The sequence below is a fragment of the Rattus rattus genome, chromosome 7, assembly GCF_011064425.1.
Source record: "Rattus rattus isolate New Zealand chromosome 7, Rrattus_CSIRO_v1, whole genome shotgun sequence".
Classification (NCBI taxonomy): domain Eukaryota; kingdom Metazoa; phylum Chordata; class Mammalia; order Rodentia; family Muridae; genus Rattus; species Rattus rattus.
Genome location: NC_046160.1, coordinates 17,965,474 through 17,985,096, shown reverse-complemented (window position 1 = coordinate 17,985,096; position 19,623 = coordinate 17,965,474). Strand labels below are relative to the sequence as shown.

Genomic DNA, 19,623 nt, shown 5'->3' with positions numbered 1-19,623 from the left:
TCCTCTTCCATGACTGTTCTTGCCTATGTATTCTCCATTGGCCCAAGCAAAAATAGTGCTAAAAATTGAAGATATGTTTGGCAAATATTCATACACAAAAAGAAAACCAAGCCCTAATCCTTAATTATGCTCCATATATAGTCACAAAGAAGAGAGAGGATATTTAAATAATGACAGAAAGTAGCCTAGACCATTTAAAACACTGCATTTTATAGCTGATAAGCGATTCAGTAATAATCTATGGGAATTATTTAACTGTAGTTAACAAGTCACCAGGGTTCCGTGGGTGTGCATCCATCTATCTCCACAAAAAGGCTTGAAGAGAAAAAGAGACCAAATAATGGGACTGTTTTTAATTCCATGGTGGACCAGAACCAAAGGTCCCCAGGTCTCTGGCTCCCTGAAGCTTGTCTCGGACGTCACGAAGGAAGCTGCTTTCAAACAGAGTTGAGTCTCCAAGGAGCCCATTGTAATTTTCAGACATTATCTCATTTGCCCTTAAAATGTCACAAGGCAGGTGGCCCTGGCTCTGCAGATGAAGGCCAAGCAGGAAGTGCTTCAGCAAATCCGCAGGTGCTGTCCTACACCTCAACACAGAGCAGTCTGTGGCCAGTGACAATCTCTGGTTTGGCAGTTGCATTCCTATTTTTAAAAAGAAAAGGATTCATATACAGTGGGGGAGGGGGATATCACAACGGGGTGTCATGTAGTTACAGCGACGACTCGGGTTTTGTTTGTCCCCATGATACTCGCTTTAAGCATCTTTTGTGCAGAAGGTTCTTTCAGGAAGTGATCTTAAAGGTATCTAGAATGACGACTGCAAATGCCTGTGATTAATTAGTGAACCAATGCTGCTTATTTTCACTTTCACGTTTTGCCTTGAATCCTAAAAGCGTGTTTCCATTAAGTATGCTCTGAGGTCTTCTCTCTTGTACATTTTGTATTCAGAAACAGACATAACATGTGCTTCTCTAAATACAAAATGCTTCTCCAGGAAAGGAGACTTCTACTGGTATCATTTTTAAACTAGAACCTTTTTCCCTTCTTTTTTAAAAAGTGTCTTGAAACATAAGATACCATGCCTAGGACTGAGAGGATGGTTCTGTAACCTGAGGTCAATCCCCAGGACCCACAGGGTGGGAGGAGTGAAGCAATTCTCACAAGTTGTTCTCTCAAATGCACACACACACACCCACACCCACACCCACACACACACACCCCTCATTACCTCTGACAAAATGTCAACCATATTTAAAGTGGTTTCTCTCTTTAAAAAAATTGTGATTAATAAAGTCACTTAGCATCGCACAGTAAAAGTGGCGTTTTGCTGGAGAGTTTATAGATGGTCGTATCACCTCTTCTGGAAAATTTTTGAAGTATCTGATGAGTTCATTCTCCCTTCATTCTCTTTCACTTGTAAGAATCCATATAATACGATAGTTAAGTTACTCAATCCTATAATGCCCTCTGGTCCATGAAAACAAAGTGCTTATGTCACTAGAGATGTTCTGTCTATGGAGAAAACCTCTATTGGATGGATGTGTGGCCTTCTCACCCTCATCCTCCTTTCTTGTGTTTCTTTCTGGCAAGCTTTGCTATCACTTGAAAGATTTAGTCCACAGTGTGGCCCCAGACAACCCACTGACTCCCAGGGTGGAGAAGGCCACCCTTCCAATGTGTACAAATATTTAACCACCTTTACCTGTGTGTTCCTCTTGGATGTTTGCCACTACACCCAGTGCCTCACCAAATACCTTCTTTCCTGAAATATAAGATGCTTTTTCTCATACTCATGATGAAATTCAGAGTTTGTTTTGGCCTTCTGATACAATGTTCACTACCTGACTTCCTAATGTTCCAGATATCGATGAGTGTCTGACCCCAAGTACTTGTCCCGAGGAACAATGCGTGAATTCCCCAGGTTCTTACCAGTGTGTGCCCTGCACAGAAGGGTTCCGCGGCTGGAATGGACAATGCCTCGGTAGGTACCACCACACTCCCGTCAGGATTTCAGTTCTTTGAAAATAAAGGTGAAATTGAAGAAACTTATGTGGTTCTCAGAAAAGTTTTGAGTACCTTTCAATCATGGGGAATGTAAGAAAACGGTTTGGTACAGAGTACATGAAGTTCTAAAAGGGACAAATAGTTCTGAGGGACCCAAACTATCCCTACTAAGATCTTAAATAAAATAAAACAAAATAGTAAACACCACAGAAAGGGAAGAAAGGGAAGTATATGTGCAGAATCCCAACTATTTGGGAGGCTGAAGCAGAGGGGTTGCAGATTACAGGCCAGCCCAGGGTACATAGCAAGATCTTCTCTCAGAATGAAAATGGCTGGAGATGTAGCTCAGTGGTGGTGCTTGTGCCTAGCTTGTGTATGTTCCTGTGTTCAATCCCTGTACTGGACTAAAGGGAAGTAAATGTAGTGAGGTGGAGTGGAAGACGGAGAGACAGCAAGAAGCTGGCATGGCACACAGAGCTGAAACGAAGGAGCTAAAGAAGAGAGAGTTCTCTGCTGCCGTGGTTCTCTGCCTTTGTGCATCTGTTTGCCTACGATTGTTTTGTTTTAAGCTGAGCTCTTAGTTCTGGGGAGACGGTTTCAGCTGTTAAGAGCATAGGATGCGGGGCTGGAGAGATGGCTCAGTCGTTAAGAGCACTGACTGCTCTTCCTGAGGTCCTGAGTTCAATTCCCAGCAACCACATGGTGGCTCACAACCATCTGTAATGGGATCCAGTGTCCTCTTCTGGTGTGTCTGAAGACAGCAATGGTATACTCATATAAGTAAAATAATTTATTAAAAAAAAAAAAAGAGCATAGGATGCTCTTGCAGAGGATACTTAATCAGTTTCCAGAACCCACACGGCATCTCACCACTAACCTGTGACTGCAGTTCACTCCAGTTCCAGGGGCTCTGTTACCATCACCTGGCCTTGGAGCACTGCATACATTTTGGTACACATACATATATGTAAGATAATACTTAGACACAAAGATTTAAGAAAATAAATCTTGTTTTTTTTTAGAAATTTACATCTTTCTACTTCATGCCAGAACATTGAATATGTGAGTTTAGCATAGCCTTCATTCCTATTTTAATTCTTTCCAAATGTGTAGTAACTACACACACACACACACACACACACACACACACACACACACACACCCCCTAATAATTGTGTCACATACTGAAATATATCGAGGAGCAAAACGTATCATAAAACAGGTTGCTCTCAAACACTCCTTAATGGACATTTCAATGAGGAAGGAAGGGAAACCGTTTCTGAGAGAGCAAGATGTATGCCAGAAACCTCTGGAAAAATGGAGCTGGCTGTGCAAGAGAAGGCCAATGTAGTTGATCCCAGAGAACAGAGAACACATGCTGTTTTTTAACTTGCCGAGGTCATTCATGACCAGCCTGGGTTTGTGCAGCATACTCTGAGGCTACCTAGCGACACAGCTCTGTGGTTTATGAATGGAAACAGAGCTTATGTCAGAACAGGTAAGCCTTAGTTGGTATTGACTCGGGTGGGGGCTGTCTTGTCCCTATGCTTGGCTCAGGGTACACGGTGCTTCATTCCTTATCATTCACTGTTCACTTCAGACATCCGTGGGGTCCTTGCTCTACCTAACACAGCATTCCTTAGTGTCTTTTGCCAGTTCTCCGTGCTGTTCTGTTTCCTTCTTGAGCTGTAGATTTCAGTTGTCTCCCGATGGCCGCTCTTATCACTGGACCTCGCTCCTTGGATCTGGCTTTCAATCTGCCCTTCTTGCCAGTCTGGTTCTGTCTTCAATGACTGTTTCTTCACTCTAGGTTGGAGCCAGTTCTAGCTGGCTCTTTAAACCGGGAAGGCAGCCTGGCAGGTCATCAAGTTACAGGTCAACAACTTCTCTTATGGAGGGACTGATGAGAGCCATTCCCCAGGGGCTGCTCGGACAGTTCGTTATTTACAGACACCTTCAGCATCTCTGAAATTAGATGGCAGTTGGGCCACGTGATCTCCTTGACGTTTAGTTTCATTATCTGTAAAATACCAAGGAAGGATTGAAACATCTTTGTATAGCTGTACAAATCACCAGGATCGAATAAGCAATATGAAGCACTTAGTCCGGTAGATGATTTGGTTCAATAAATATAGCTCGCCAGCTATACGTCTCTTGATTGATTATCCTGAAATACAAAACACAGCGGTCCTATATAGACTAAATATGACACATTTTCTGTTCTCTAAGTAGCTGTGCCACTTTGGTTTTCTTCGACCCCATGGCATGTAGGTTTTCACTCTCTCTCTGTTATTGGAACTTTCTTATATGTACTAATTGTGTGGTTTCGTTTTAACTTCTTGGCATTTTTACATGGATGGGATATACATCTTAGGGATTGAGATACGTCTCTGTGGGGTCCTTAATGATTCCTAATGACCATTAGGCTTTATGATAGATTGGATTTTTATATTAGTGCTACGGTTTCCTCTTTCCACCCCATTATTCTGTAAGCTCATCTTCAAGACTCAGAATGCTTATGCTCTGTAGTGTGCGGCCCTTTGTTCTGTCTTCCTTAGAGTTGAGTCTGTGGCCATGTGACTTAGGAATGTGGGGAGGGGTGGTTCCCAGAGCTTTATCAGAGTGTTACTTCTTTGTTAATCAATTTGGGCTAATGGCCTGGCTCCCACAAAAGCCTTCTCAGTGTGGTTGACTCAAGGCATTTGAATAACTTAGTGTCCAGAGTCTTGACCAGGCCCAGAGCCCTGGTAGAATAAACTTGGAGAACACACTGTTTATGACTTGTTTTCAGAATCTGTGTCTCAGAGATAATTTTTGTGGGATGTGTGCGTGTTTCTATGCTGCTCTAAAACTGAAGGCTTGGTGCTTCAGAAACCTTTTGACCTAATATAGAGTGTTTGGTACACTAGGCAAACCCTAGCCCTATGCTTCAGTCATTGTCTGACAAAGGAGTCTTCTAATCAAGACAATCTTGACTGAGCTCATGATTGTGTGTTCACTGGCTATGAGAGAAGACTCAAAAGTATGGAAACGATGAAGCTCGCCACTCTGTATTATTTTGTTTACTTTACCAGGGAAAGGGATGGTTTCCTGATAGCATTTATGTGCATGGGGTCAACAGACTTTATTTTTATTGTTTCCTTCCAGTACTGTCCACCATAGGCTGTTTACGTCTCTCACTGATTCCCTTGTCCCTAAGTAGTCGCATGTGCTTTCCTATTATATATTATATATAATTTATATATATTTAATTATCCCCCATCCTGTCCTTCACTTAAGATTTCTTTCTCCCTTCTCATGGTCCCCTTTACACACATACACACACACACACACACACACACACACACACACACACACACACACACACACAAGAGAAGAGAGAGAGAGAGAGAGAGAGAGAGAGAGAGAGAGAGAGAGAGAGAGAGAGAGAGAGAGTGTTATTGAGTCTGGATTATTTTGCTTAACAAAATGACTTCTGGCTCCACTATTATTACGATTTCAGTTTTTTTATGACTAAATAAAATACCATGAGTGTAGCCACATTTACTGGTTAACTTGCTGACCTAGATCAGGACTAGTTGCAATTCCCAGCTATTATGCATAGTTCCGTGGTAAACATGGATGGGCACTAGATCTACCTGTGTTAGATTGCTTTGGAAATATACACAAGAATGTTGTATCTGGGCCATCCTGTAATTCTGTTTGTAGTTTTCGAAGGCTTCATCTGATTTCCACAGAGGCTGTACCAGTTGGCATCCTCACCAGCCATGTGTGAGATTTCCCCCTTCCTCACACCCTCACCAGGTTTGATTGTCATTTCTTTTCTGGTGAGCTGCTCAGATGGAATCTCAAAACAGTTTTACTTACCTGTGTCTAAGGGTGATGGCAGCTTTTCAAGTATTTATTGGCTATTTGTGTTTCTTTTCAGAGCTGTCTATTCAATTCATTGGCCCCATTTATTGGGTGGATGACATGTTTTTCTATTTACTTTTTATGCTTCTTTATATATTCTAGGTATCAATCTAATGTCTGATTATGATTGGCAAAGATTTTTTTCCTCAGAATTCTGTAGGTCATCTATTTTTGGGATTATTTCTTTGGCTATGCTGAAGCCTTATTGTGCCATAAAATAGCATTTGTCAATTTTGGGGGTTGTTACTTGTGCTATTGTGGGTCTTATTCAGAAAATCCTTGGCTTTGCCTATGTCTTGAAATATTTTTCTGTATTTTCTTCTAGCAGTTTCAGAATGTCAGGTCAGGCCTTACAAGAAAGTCTTTGACCTGTTCGGAATCGAGGTATGGTGAGAGATAAGGATCTAGCTTCCTTCCTTGACTTATAGATATCCAGTTTCCCCAACACTCTTAAAGAGGCTCTTTGCACCTTTGTCAAAATTTAGGTGGCTGTCATTATGTGGGTTCTTTCAATGTCTTCCACTCTATTCCACTGGTCTGCATTGATTTTTATGCTAGTACCGGTTTTGTTACTATGGCTCTGTAGTATAGTTTGGGATCAGCTATCGTTGGTAGTCACAACATTGCTCTCTCTGCTTAGGACTGACCTACTTATTTGTGGTTCTTTGCACTTCCATATGAATTTTAGAATTTATCTCTAGTCCTGGACAGGAATGTAGCTGGAAGTGCATGGTGTATTCAGTTTGATTTTACTACTCTGTTTTCACAGTATTAATTCTGCCAACCCACGAGCATGGGGAGACTTTCTATCCTCTGTTGTTTTCTTCCATTTTTTTTCTTTAGTGTTTTAATGATTTCAATGTAGAATTATTTCACCTCCTTGGGGAAAAAAATTCTACTTTTGGAGACAGAAACTACAGCTGTGTGACCAAAAATAGAAACATCTCTTTATGTAGTTTTGACTTGACCGAGTTTCTCACTTGGTCCTTCACAGCAATCGGTCTGTGGGACAGACACAAAAATCGAGTCTCAAACAGATTAATCATCTTATTGGATGCTGCATGTAGCAAGAAACAGGATGAAAACAAAATCAAGACTTTTGCCTACAAATTGATCGTTTCCATTTGTATAAAATCATGTATGCTTCTCCTATATACTCAGAAAATTAATGAGCAAAACAATATAAAAGAAACAACAAGGGAATTAAATTTTTCATAGAAAGGAGAAAGCTGGAGTCAGCTTTTGTAAACTGTGCTAGTTATGGCTCAGGATTTCTGGAATTGGAAATGTAGCTCTGTAACATCCTTAACTATAGCGGCATTTTCCTGAAGAGTAGTCTTCCTTGGGAAGTGAGGTAGGAAGCCTGTAACTGGATGAAACAGTTGAGGATCGATTCTCTGAGGTCATCCTTGGCTGATTGTGGAGAATGTAAGAATCTTGGCTCCTTTCAAGTTCTGAAAAAATAGTGGTCCTCTGTCAGTTGTGTGGCAGGTTCTTGTCAGCAGCTTGCTAGTTCATATTTTTTAACTTCAACAGAATTGACAGGGGCCTAAGCTCCTGGGATTTGCTGCACCTTCAGTACAGCTGACATGGTCTCACAATGTTGGCACCATCAACATCTGTGTCTCATTTCTCCATGGTCCATTTCCTGTCAAATACATTCTCCTATCTTTCCTATGAAAAATAACACATGGAGAATAGTTGAGAGGACACACTTTGGTGAGGGGGTGATTAGTCTCCACATTTATGTGACTTTATTACTGGAATATGACACTCCTTTTTTCAGTTCAAAAGGATGTCACAGCCTGAAGTCTATGTGGGTGACTAAGGAATTAATTGTGGTTGGGTGGATTCAGAGAAACGATTGCTTCATATTGTTGACAGATTCATCTTTTTGAGAATACAGGAAATAGTGCATGTAAATTACTGCTCTGGGACAAATTCTAGCAAGTTCCAAGGAACTGACAGGTGATGTGTAAGACTGAGATTAGTCCAAGGAGAGCATGACAGGGTGGAGAAACCTCCTGAGTCCCTCTGCACCTGGTAGCTTATGCCCAATAATCAGGGATTTGAGGCGATGTGATATGTTCTGAGACTATTAGGAAAATTCAAAAGACATTCCTGACTCACATGAATTACATCCCAAGGCTGTAAGAATTAGTAAGGTGGGCCAGCTGGCCGGCTGGGAGACATCTTGGTAAAATTGTGGAGAATGGAAAATTGCCAGAGGGCTGAGGGAGGTGCAAGTCCTCATCTTTCCAGAAAGAGGAAAGAAGGTGGACTTGGGGATTTACCCACCACTGATCTACATGTTAATCTTGACAAAGAATTGTAGAATGTTTGGCTCAAACAATGGTGTAGCAGATTTTTAAAAGGAAAAAGAAGTTCTCTAAGATCCAGCCAGAGTTATTAAAGACAAGTCATCTCTGGGTAATAGAGGTCTCAAGTAATACATTCTGCTGGCCTGGCATCCCTAGTTGTGAACAAAGCAATTCTCTTTAGGACTCTGGAGTTGATATAGATCAATTTGGAACCAGTGGTACCATAATAAGATGGGCACATAAATCTTTGAGCTGTTATAGCTATAACTTCTGACCTTGTAAACAATTAACCTTATAAACCTAAGAAAAGGAACTGCACTTCTTACTCTGGGAAGTTCAGTTTAATTCACTGAATGGTAGACACTAAGTAGGTATACCCTAACAGGTCCTGTGGAGTGTGGAACCCATTTGTCCATGATTTTTTTTCTCGATAAATTTCCTGCCTGAGATAAGTAGCTAAGACTGAGTTCAGTATGTAAATGCTTTAGGAGAATTGGGGTAGTATTATATTCTCTAAGACCATAGGCTAAAGTAGCATGAACTTTGAGCTCTAATGTGGGAAACCACGACATGATTACCATCTTCTATTGTAGAAGTGAGGTAATCCTGGTCAGGGGCAGATGATGGATTGGTGGAGTCTGTCTTGCTTCCTGTGGTATATTGGTGGGAGACTATCCCAAAAGTTAGAAATAAAAAGTATGGGGTCTTAACCTTCTGTTGACATCAAGGCCCGCACATGTTTATCCTTGCCATAAAGGAAAGGTAGGATGTAGGCAGTTTTGTCTGTGAAGACTGTGAGGTATCCATGAGAGAGTAGGGGAGTGTTCAGTAGGCTGACTAGTTGGACGTAGGGATCTGTGGTCTAGAGAAGAATTCTGGCATCAAGATACATCATGGAGTTTGCTTTGTTGTACATATTTCAGTCAAGGTTTCTGTCTGGCTGCCCCTTATGTACCTTCCTTCTTTGTAGAAATTCCTTAGGGAATATTCTGTTGCATGTTATTTCCTCTAGAGCTTAATCTCCATTAAAGCCATGGACCAGTTTGACTCTAACTGGCATGTCTACAAGAAAAGACTGGTTCCGTGCAATTTTGTCTATAATATGGAAAGAATAAACATTTGAAACTATCCTAGCTATTACACAGCATTCTGCTTCATCATTAATCATGGTGGTAGCTTAAAAAAAAAGTCAATGTTGTAAGTATCCCATGCATGGCAATCTGCAATGTCTGCAATTTAAATAAAATATGGCCTTAGGAATAGACATTGCTCTTACATTCTATAGCTCTGTAAATCACTTTTTCTGGGGCATGAGTAATTAAACAGAGAGTCCATACATTTCTGAACTTGTTAACATTTTTGAAACCAAACCAGATACTAGACATGACATTCTCTTGCTGCTGTCTGGAATTTCCGTGCCCGTGTCTAGGCTCGTTCTTTTCCACTATTTACTTTGGCTCCAACTCTTGGCATCTTCTTTAAAGTTGTTTGCTCTCAGTGTTTACAAAAGTAGGTTCCCACAAGCAAAGAAAGGGTGGGGAATGAGGCAGCCTGGAAGTGCTGTTTTCTGTTGTTAGAAACTCAGATTGGTACACCGTAATTAGTGTTACTTTTGAAAGCAACGCTGAGCTCCATGGGCAATGCCAATGGCTTCTTCTTCACCACGCACATGGAATTCACGGTGCACACTCACAGATGGGCCTCTGCTGTGTTTTCGTCCAACTTTATTTCTGAGTTCTCTCTTAAGAAACAAAACAGTCTTCTTCGTAAAATGCCAGGAAGATAAGAGCAATCCCAGCTCTGGGTTTGCCAAACGAAAACAAAACTCTGCTGGGCCGCTGGGGCTCTCTGCCTTGCGTTGGTAAACAGAGAAAAATGGGACAAAATTGCATTTGAAAGCCTTAGTGATATTGATGGTTTGATTTGGCTGGAGAGATGGTTTGGAAGTTAATTGCGTGTACTGCTCCTAGTTCACAATTGCCTATATTTCCAGCTGGGGGTTAGGGGTGGGGAGGATGTAGGTCATCTAAGCTTTAGGAGCACTTGCACTTATATGCATATGCGCGCTCTCTCTCTCTCATATGCACACACACACACACACACACACTTTTAAAATAAATATATATTTAATTATTATCGATTAAGTTATTTATTTACTTTACAACCCAATTGCAGCTCCTCTCCCTCCTTCCAGTCCCTTTCACCTTCCCTCCCCTACCCCCTTGTTCCCTTTCTCAAAAGAGGGGGGGCCTACCCTGGATATCAACCAGCCTTGCCATTGCAAGGCAGTCCAATTAGGGGAAAGCAATGCTGTCAGGGGTTACAGCATAACTGTTACATATGTGTTCAAGGCCTAGGTCCATCCCATGCATACTCTCTGGTTGGTGGTTCAGTCTCTATGAGCCCCTATGAGCCCAGGTTAGTGGATTCTGTACATTTTCTTATGGCATCTTTGACTCCTCTGGCTGGGGGGAGGGAAGGTATTTTGATTAATTTATAGGCTAAGAATACCTAGAATAAGTTGTATTAACAAGTGGAGTTTTATCAATTCTGAGGCTTTTCTTCTTAGATTATCAATGCTATACTCATATATGTTCTCAAAACAACCATATGTGCATTCAAATGGGACTTGGCATTCAAAACTGTTTTTTTCTTTTTGGTGTATATGCAAGTTCACATGTACATGTGAACATGTGTGTTTGTACATGTATGTGGAAGTCCAAGGTTGCTCCTAGGCGTCTTCATCAATCAGTCTTGATTTTATATATTGAGACAGGCTCTCTCATTGAACTCTGACCTGGTTTTTGATAGTCTGTCTAGCCAACACTTTTCAGGAATTCCCTGTCTCTTCATCCTGAGTGCTAGGATTGTAGGAAGCCACTATGGCCCCCAAGATTTACATGGGTTATGTGATTCGAAACTCTGCTCCTCCCTCACACTTGTATGGCAAACACTTTACCAATTGGGTTTTCTCTCTAGTCCTCTCTTCTTTGTGAAATATTCCTGTAAGAACTCAATGAATGGCTGTTAAATGAAATCAGTGAAAATTTAAACAATTACTTTCAATAAAAATATGGTTAGCAAATAATTAAAAACACTCCAAGCTTATCCACTCTCTTTTGCTGGATTTAACTTTGCCTATGACAGAAACGTATTATAGGGTTTTTTGTTTTGTTTTCTTTTGTTTATTAAATGGGCTTTGGGTTCAAACTTCAGAACTACCATTTTCTTTCTTTTTAAAATTTTATTTTGTTTCATGTGTATGGATGTTTTACCTGTATTTTCACCACATGTGGGTCTGGCACCCTCTGAGGTCAAAACAGGGCATCTGATCCTCTGGAACTAGAATTATACCAATGTTGTGAGCTGCCGTATGAGTCCTGGGAGTTGAACCTGGGTCCTCTGGAAGAGCCAATGCTCTTAACCATTAAACCATCTCCCCAGCCCCAGAATCATTACCACTTTCGAATCCCATAACCTTGGATGAGTTACTGAGCTTCTCCAGGTGCCAGCTCCTTCCTCTCTGAAATGCTAGTCCCCTGTTAATTTTGCTACGATTTTAGAGAACATTCTGTGCAGTTCCATAAGTAGTAGTTGCTACTTTGACTGTAGCTTCTGTCTGTGTGATCTACAGGCTACCTTCTAGCTGCCCAATTTACCAGCAGCCCTGGGTTGGTTTTGATCATGCCAATCCACGACCCTATAGAGGTGTGTAAGACTTTCCTCCTTCAGTTAGGACTTAATTGGTCGAGTCTTTCTGGGCCCTGAGTCACAGCTTATGTGTCTGAAGGGTCTCCCATCCTCCTGATCCCATCAACTCTCAGAATGGTCCCCAGCTGCCCAGCCCTTCTCAGAGAGAGATTTTCTCGTGCTGGACACACTGTCATAAAATCACCAGCCCCACCCACAGCCTCACTCACAGCAGGTCCTCCGAGCTTTTTTATTTGTTTGCACAGCTCTTTCGGTCCATTCTTCATTCATAGTGAATGAGGCCGAAGAAGCAGCACCTTGCAGCAACATAGCTGCGGCTTCCAGTCAGGACACCTGGGATGTCGAAGAGTCTGCCTGGTCTTCTGAAGGTTGATTCATGCTCTTTCCCTCTCTTCTTGTTTCTTTCCATTATGCAACACCATGCAAGATGTGGATGAGTGCCTGCAGCCAAAGATCTGTACCAATGGTTCCTGCACCAACCTGGAAGGCTCCTACATGTGTTCCTGCCACAAGGGCTACAGCCCCACACCAGACCATAGACACTGTCAAGGTAATGCCTTGGTCACATATCCTATTGTGTTTGAACTTCCTTCATGAGCAGAACTGCGTGGCTGGCCTTAAAAATGGGCCATGCTACCTGTGTTTGTTTCCGTCCATCTCCTTGAAGCATATTGGCTCCTTTTTACAGGTAAATCTGTAGTGGATTTAGAAACATCACAACTCTTGAATCACAACTATATGTGACATGCATGGCTTTTATCTGCCTTTTGCCAGTTGTATGTTATATTCATTTTACATGCCCTTGTTTTAACTCTCCAAACATAATTTGTAAAGGCCCCATAATACTCCAATGTCGTATCACAGTCTTTTCCAACCTGGCATTAATATCTAAGAACATTTCTGCAAATTTCTATTTAAAATAAACATATATGTTAAAATTATTTATCTGTAGGTGTAGAAATATTTGATAAAGTGTCCTGGCTATTTTTACTATTACTATTTACTATTAAAAAGACAGTATCCATTCCTAGTTCTTAAATGGTAATTCCTTTGATTTTATAAAGTTTAATTTTTGTGCCAGGTGGTGGTCACACACCCCTTTAATCCCAGGACTGAAGAGGCAGAGGCAGGAGGATCTCTGTGAGTTCAAGGCCAGCCTGGTTTACGGAGTTAGTTCCAGGACACCCAAGGTTACACAAAGAAACCTTGCCACAAACAAACAAACAAACCAACAAAAAAACAAAGAAACACAAAAAATCCAACTTTATACAGAAAATGTAACTGTCAATCATACTGAGGGGAAAAGCTATACAGTAAATGGGGACTCCTGGTAAACACTTTCAAATGCATTTTTACTAAGAGGGTTTTAGAGTCAAGCAACAGTTGTATATTAATCACAGAGCATGGCTTCTCTTCAGCTCTCTTAGTCACTCTAGACATTGCACTTTAGGTCATCGAGGGCTAGGGACTTTTACATCTGTTCCGCTCTTCTAACCCTCAAAGGCCTGTGGTGCAGGTGGTGAAGAATAATTGCACCATGTTTTAATAATTATGAATTGTTATAGCTAGCTAGCTGCCCAGCTGAACACGCTCAGGCTGGGCTAATACAGGTGAAGCAAGACAGACTCTTCAAATTAGGAAAGACCAGCCTAGGAGCTGTGCTTGATACTTTCTGCCTTGCTAGGACCAATGCTTGGCAAATGCAGCCTGAGAGAGGAAGGGCTGATTGTAACTCAGAGCTTGAGAGTACAGTCCATTCGGTGGTGGGAACTCGAGATGGTTGTGTCTGCAGTCAGGAGGTGGGGGATGGGAATGGGTGAATGCTGGTGATAGACTCGCTTTCTCCTATTTATACAGTTTGGCAGCTAGGGTGGGTCTTTCCATCCCAATTGACCTAATCTCGACAATCCCTCCTACATGTGCTGAGAGATTTGTCACTGAGATGGTTCTAGATCATGTCAAGTTGACAAGCAATGTAAATCCTTACAGTAGAAAAACAGAACCATGTGGGAAACAAACCCTGTTTCTACTAGAAATGTCCAAATAACAGATGAAGCCATGTTTCACTGCCGTCCTGTCTCTTCTGCATGGCTTTTCCAAGAGCACTGATGCTTGGTGGCATTTCTCAATAATGTTAACTCTTTCTCAGTTGTGCTAACTCTTGTCAAGGTTCTTTGTTCTTCTTCCAGGGTCATTTACTCTGCAGTTGATGTTTGGCCAGTATATATAGAAGTGGCTTTCATTGTGACATTTTCATACACTGTTGGCACATTTCACTCATCCCTTCTGATCCCTTCCTCTACTTGCCTTTCTCTAATTCTTCCCAGAAAATTACTCTCTACTGTTTCCTGCACACACAGTCTGTCACCCTCTCTGACTTCTCCTCCACCCGCTTTAAGATCATGCCCATCCTCCCATCTCTACATCTGTGCCCTAAATACACATTCTTATGTGCATGTCCATGTGAATCTACATAGAAATTTGTAATAGGAAAGAAAACATGCAATACTTGTTTGGGAACTGTTTTTGAGGAAAGGTTTCACTGTGTATCCACACCGATGGAAGTCATGGTCTTCTTGGCCCAGCTTTCCCAAATGCTGGAATTACAGGCGTGTGCCTGGCTCACTGAGGGCATTTTGTAGTAAATCCTGAAGCACCATTTTCTCTCAGTCTCCTGTAATCATCATACGTCACATTCCTACCACTGAGGATGGTCTCTGTGTTACTTTGAGAAAGGGGTTAGTCTTAGTTAACACAACTCTTTGACCTTATCATTGAGGTTATAAAGAAAGTGTGTTCCTCTGTTGCCTGCTGTACCTGCCCAGATTAATATTTGCTCATTCCTGATTGCTTTGTTTCTGTCTTTCATGTGGGACAGTGGGGCCTACAAAATCTAGTAACTGTTACTATGTGCTTCATGTTCTGCCTTCCATCTTCAACTCTAAGCTGTTATATTGCCTTTATGCTTGATTTGAAATGTTAGGGTGAGATAGTGGGGAGCTGTAAGTTGCTTTTGGAATCATATAACTTAACACATAATGGGTTGCTAAAGTTTCTACTGCCCAGCCAGGGTACTATTGTTTTATGACAATAAGCCCAGACCACATTGTTGGAATTACCACATTCTCCTGTGGGGGAGTCTATCTCAGAGAACTAATTGTCATCATTTATGTTAACAGATATTGATGAATGTCAGCAAGGGAACCTGTGCATGAACGGGCAGTGCAAAAACACTGATGGCTCCTTCCGGTGTACCTGTGGGCAGGGCTATCAGCTGTCAGCAGCTAAAGACCAATGTGAAGGTAGGTGTTTGTCATTATAAACTACTGAGACCAGGGTGAGTGACCCAGCCTAGGTCATTACAGTGTCAGAAACCCAGGTAATTCCACATAAGTCAGACAAGTCAATAAAACAAAATGGTTTGAAGTTGAAGTAGAAAAATATGACCCTGGTGACTGGTAGCTAAGCAAAGAAAAGTCGTTGCTTGTTTATGCACCTCCTTACCACATAAAATTACTTCCATTTAAATATTTAAGTTAATTCTGATGTTTTAGTACTGGGATTTCACAATTAGAAAGTCATTATATTGGCCTGGCATTGTGCTACAGTGTGTTAATAATTTCAGTGTGTATTTAGCTTCAATCATTTTTGACCAATTTTGGTACAGTTCTCAGACTTCCCTTTCTAGAACCTCAAGTGCTTGACTAATCTAGGAGTGAGCAATGGCAGGACATACGCAAGTGCATTCGTATACACAACTAAGCCAAGCAATTTGTTCCAGAATCCCTCTTGCTACTTTTACCTTTACAATTCCAGAACCCATTTACTTACTAAGGAGTGGATAGGACCTCTTCACACGATGCAGTCAGAGACCTTTGCAAAGCTCCTCAGGTTCCATTCACTGATGAGTCAGATATGGTCAGGACCGCCTCTGAGCCAGATTATCAACATGGAAAAGCCTAGTTTAGTGGCTGATTGCTCCGATAATCTAATCAAAGATATGACTACCTCAGGGTGAGAGAAACAATGAGCCAGACTCCTGTGGGAGCTGATATGTGTGTTACATCTTATAGAAACACTGGCAGAAAATGATTAAAAAGAGAGAGAGAAATGCTTCACAATTTAAAAAAAAAATTCTTCAACAAGTAACGTGACCTGAGTGCCTACCTACAGCAAGGAGTTATCTAAGAGTATTCTAGAGAATATGCTAAGCATAGCTTCTGCCTCAGGAGGCCTGTTATTACAATGTAACAATGAGGGTACAGTCTTTGGATTCATGCTGTCTATTGTGTCATAAGTGTGGCTGTGGTACGCGCCAGGTGAGTGTCTGAACTCAGGATCATGTGACTGAAACAAACGTTACTCAAGGTGAGGAAGTAATGTCTCCAACAGGAGTGAGTGGCCCTGTGGAATAGCAAATGAGGTGAAGGGGAGGGGAGAGTATTAGATTTGACCAGAATATCTTTTTTTTAAAAAGAGATAGAGAATAGATGGATAGACATATTAAGGAATAAAGCCTAGTTGTTCAGAGCTCTATAGGTAAATTAGAAATAACCAGAAAATAATGATGTATAAGCTTGTGATACTTAAGGATGGAGGTCGACAAATCTTTTCTGTAATGAACCAGATAATATGAGAATATCCAGAGTGGTATTAAATAACTACTAGTAGGCTAGATTAGGCCTATGTAGTACATACAATTTGGGGACCTTTGCTTTAGGCTATTACAAGCATGTGTGCTTTCAAACCTAGTATTCAAACTGAATGTTTGAAATGAGGTTCACAGATCACAGCAAACTATTGGCTACCTATGTTTAAATAGCGAAACTTCGGCAAACAGGTGGTTTACGTTTTTCGGTTCTTCAGAACTCTCCTTATTGTGGAAGGACCTTTAATTTGAGCTCGGTGTACACTGCTTAATGAAAGGTCTTGCTCGGTAATAAACCAGAAACCACTGTACCTATTCTGAGGCAAATGATGGGTTTCTCTGTGCTCTTTTGCTCACAGATATTGACGAATGTGAGCACCGTCACCTCTGCTCTCACGGGCAGTGCAGGAACACAGAGGGCTCCTTCCAGTGCTTGTGCAACCAGGGTTACAGAGCATCTGTGCTTGGAGACCACTGCGAGGGTAAGCATCCCCTCCTGCCTCAGGACCAGAACACGCTACAATCCGATGCAATCTGGCACCTTTGTACCTGCTGTGTAGGAGCTCTACTTTTGCCTTCATAATTGAGGGTTAGCTCCTGCAATGTGTGTTTCTTCCAATGTCATGTGAATGGGACAGAGAGGTGAGGAGAGTGCACATTTTCTTTCTACCAGTGATGGGTAGTTTAATCTGGGTGCGTGGTTCTGCACTATAAGGCCTCATTTGTACAAAACTGTCTTCCAAATGGCCCAAACAAGCAAACATAGCTTAGTTTTTCATCCCAGCTGAGGGCTTTTAAGAGCCGATTTTTTTTTCTGTATAAAACACTCTACAAGGGATCTCGCACACCTAGCATTGAGAGTTGACTGTGGCTTAGAGCCTGCATGAGGTGCTCAAGGCTGCCAGCTCATACACAGGAGTATTTTCTTTCTCTCTCGCCACCAGCTCATCACTTAAGAACATTCTGTGTATTCAGGGCTCACCTAGGGAACAGTCCCCAGCTCACCTGCCTCTTAGTGCTGTGTCTCACACGCAGCATCAGTGCATCAGAGAGAGGGGTAGTGATGGTCTCTTGTTGCTGCAACCAAAATACCAGACAAGAAGAAATTGAAGGGTGGACGGATTTATTTCAAACGACCACAGCCATTTTCAAGAATGATCTCCAGGCAGAGCTTTGAATGGGCCAACATCCTTTTCACTCTTAGCTCGGTTATCTGGGGAAGAAGCATTGTGGATTATGTTAAATTATTATTTAATTCATTTATTTTTTACTTATTCAACTTTACATCCCACTCACTACCCCCTCCTGGTCACTCCTTCTCACAGTCCTTCCTCTTCCTTCTTCCCCTTCTACTCTGGCAGGTGGGGCCTCCTGGATATCCACCCCTCTCCCCATTGGCACTTCAGGTCTCTTCAGGCTAGGCGCTTCCTCTCCCACTGAGGCCAGATAAGGCAGCCCAGCTGCTGTTGCACATATCCCTCCCACAGACAACAGCTTTTGGGTTAGCCACTGCTTCAGTTGTTCAGAACCCACATGAACGTCAAGAGTGTACAAACTTTAAGACAAGTTGGTACAAGTATTCTCAAAATGGCCGAGTGCCTTGTCTCTGCTGCTACTAGTATTAAACAACTTAGTCCTTCTTGGGGGAGTTTGATCCAAAGTTCAATGGCTTTAACATGTGTGTTGTCTATGCACCAGTAAGTTCGCTTTTAGGAGCTTAGCCAAGGTAATATTTTTCAAGGGCTAATAATATGGACAAAATGGACATCATCAGTATTTCTAATGAAAAATAGACAAGTATCAAGTAAGTTATGAACCAGATGATATCTGAGAAATTGTATTGTATTCAATAGATGGGCCACTGATTTGACATGACCCCATCAAAGGAAGAAGAGGCAGTCGTGTTGAAGGGGAACTCTGTGTTGTGGAGGGCCTGCTGTGGAAGGTTCTCTTAGGAAGTCAGTAGGCAACATGGTCTATACAAACATATAAGAGACCTAAAATGACCATTACACAGTTCTGATTTGCTTCTTGGCCAAGGCAAGAAGGTTACCAGGCTATGCCTGAAGTTTTAAACATTTTTGTATGTATAATTGTTTTGTCTGTGTTTGTTTCTGTGCACCATATGTGCCCAGTGTGTGTGGAAGCAAGAAGAGAGCATCAGATCCCTTGGGACTGGAGTTACAGACTGTTGTGAGTGGCCATATTGGTAATGAGAATTGAACCCAGGTCCTCTGAAAGAGCAGCTTGTGTTCTTATCCATTGATCCTTCTCTTCAGCCCCAACTATGCTGAAATTTTGGTAGTATTCACCAGAGGGTATGTTCTTCTATTCTGGCTTTTTCAAACATGTACGTATATCACCAGAATGTCCAAGATTCTTATTCTAAAAACATCCATTGCGTGACAAGCCAAATAAAAACCTTTAGCCAACATATTCTTTATTATTAATATATATATATATATGTTTATAAGATAAATTACATTCCACAGGAAATTTTCCTTTGGATATGTAATGAAGCTCATTTCTCTTAAAGTCAGGATTAATTTCCCCAGTGTTTGGGTTATAAATAGGACTGGAGTCCATCCAGCTAACTGAGAGTTCCCTTTGAAACTACATTAGCACTCCAACCTGCGAATTCCCACCTAGCCCTGTTTCCGTCCCTCCCTGGTGGAATGCACTTTGCCATGGCAACGCATGTTCACATACCTCTCACAGCTCTGAGAGGAAGAACCATCCTTCTTGTTACACTTTATGTTTACAATTATAATTTTTTAAAAACAATTGGTGAAGACCTGATCTTCATGTAGTATGTTCCTAAAGGCCCACTGGCCTCCTCTGAGACTCAGAAACCAAGTGCTTTCACCCATCCGGGACCTCTTTGTCCCAGTTCTTAGGGACTTTGGCTTACAAAAGACTCTGCCTCTGACCTGATAGGCCCCAGCTTCTCTAACATTGATCCCTGTGACTTCTTTGCAGAGTCTCAGAACATAACTTGGTACTTAATTGTCCTCCTGAGCCCCTTAT

General features: G+C 41.7%; 1 protein-coding gene across 4 annotated transcripts in view; it reads left to right on the top strand.

The window, feature by feature from the left end:
- Window positions 1-19,623, top strand: part of Ltbp1 (latent transforming growth factor beta binding protein 1) — a 205,497-nt gene that overhangs the window by 111,165 nt on the left and 74,709 nt on the right. For all 4 annotated transcript variants that reach the window (XM_032908911.1, XM_032908912.1, XM_032908910.1 and 1 more), the window contains exons 15-18: window positions 1,862-1,981; window positions 12,376-12,498; window positions 15,128-15,250; window positions 16,956-17,078. In XM_032908911.1, the coding sequence (XP_032764802.1) occupies window positions 1,862-1,981; window positions 12,376-12,498; window positions 15,128-15,250; window positions 16,956-17,078 (489 nt within the window). The remainder of the gene's footprint in view (window positions 1-1,861; window positions 1,982-12,375; window positions 12,499-15,127; window positions 15,251-16,955; window positions 17,079-19,623) is intronic.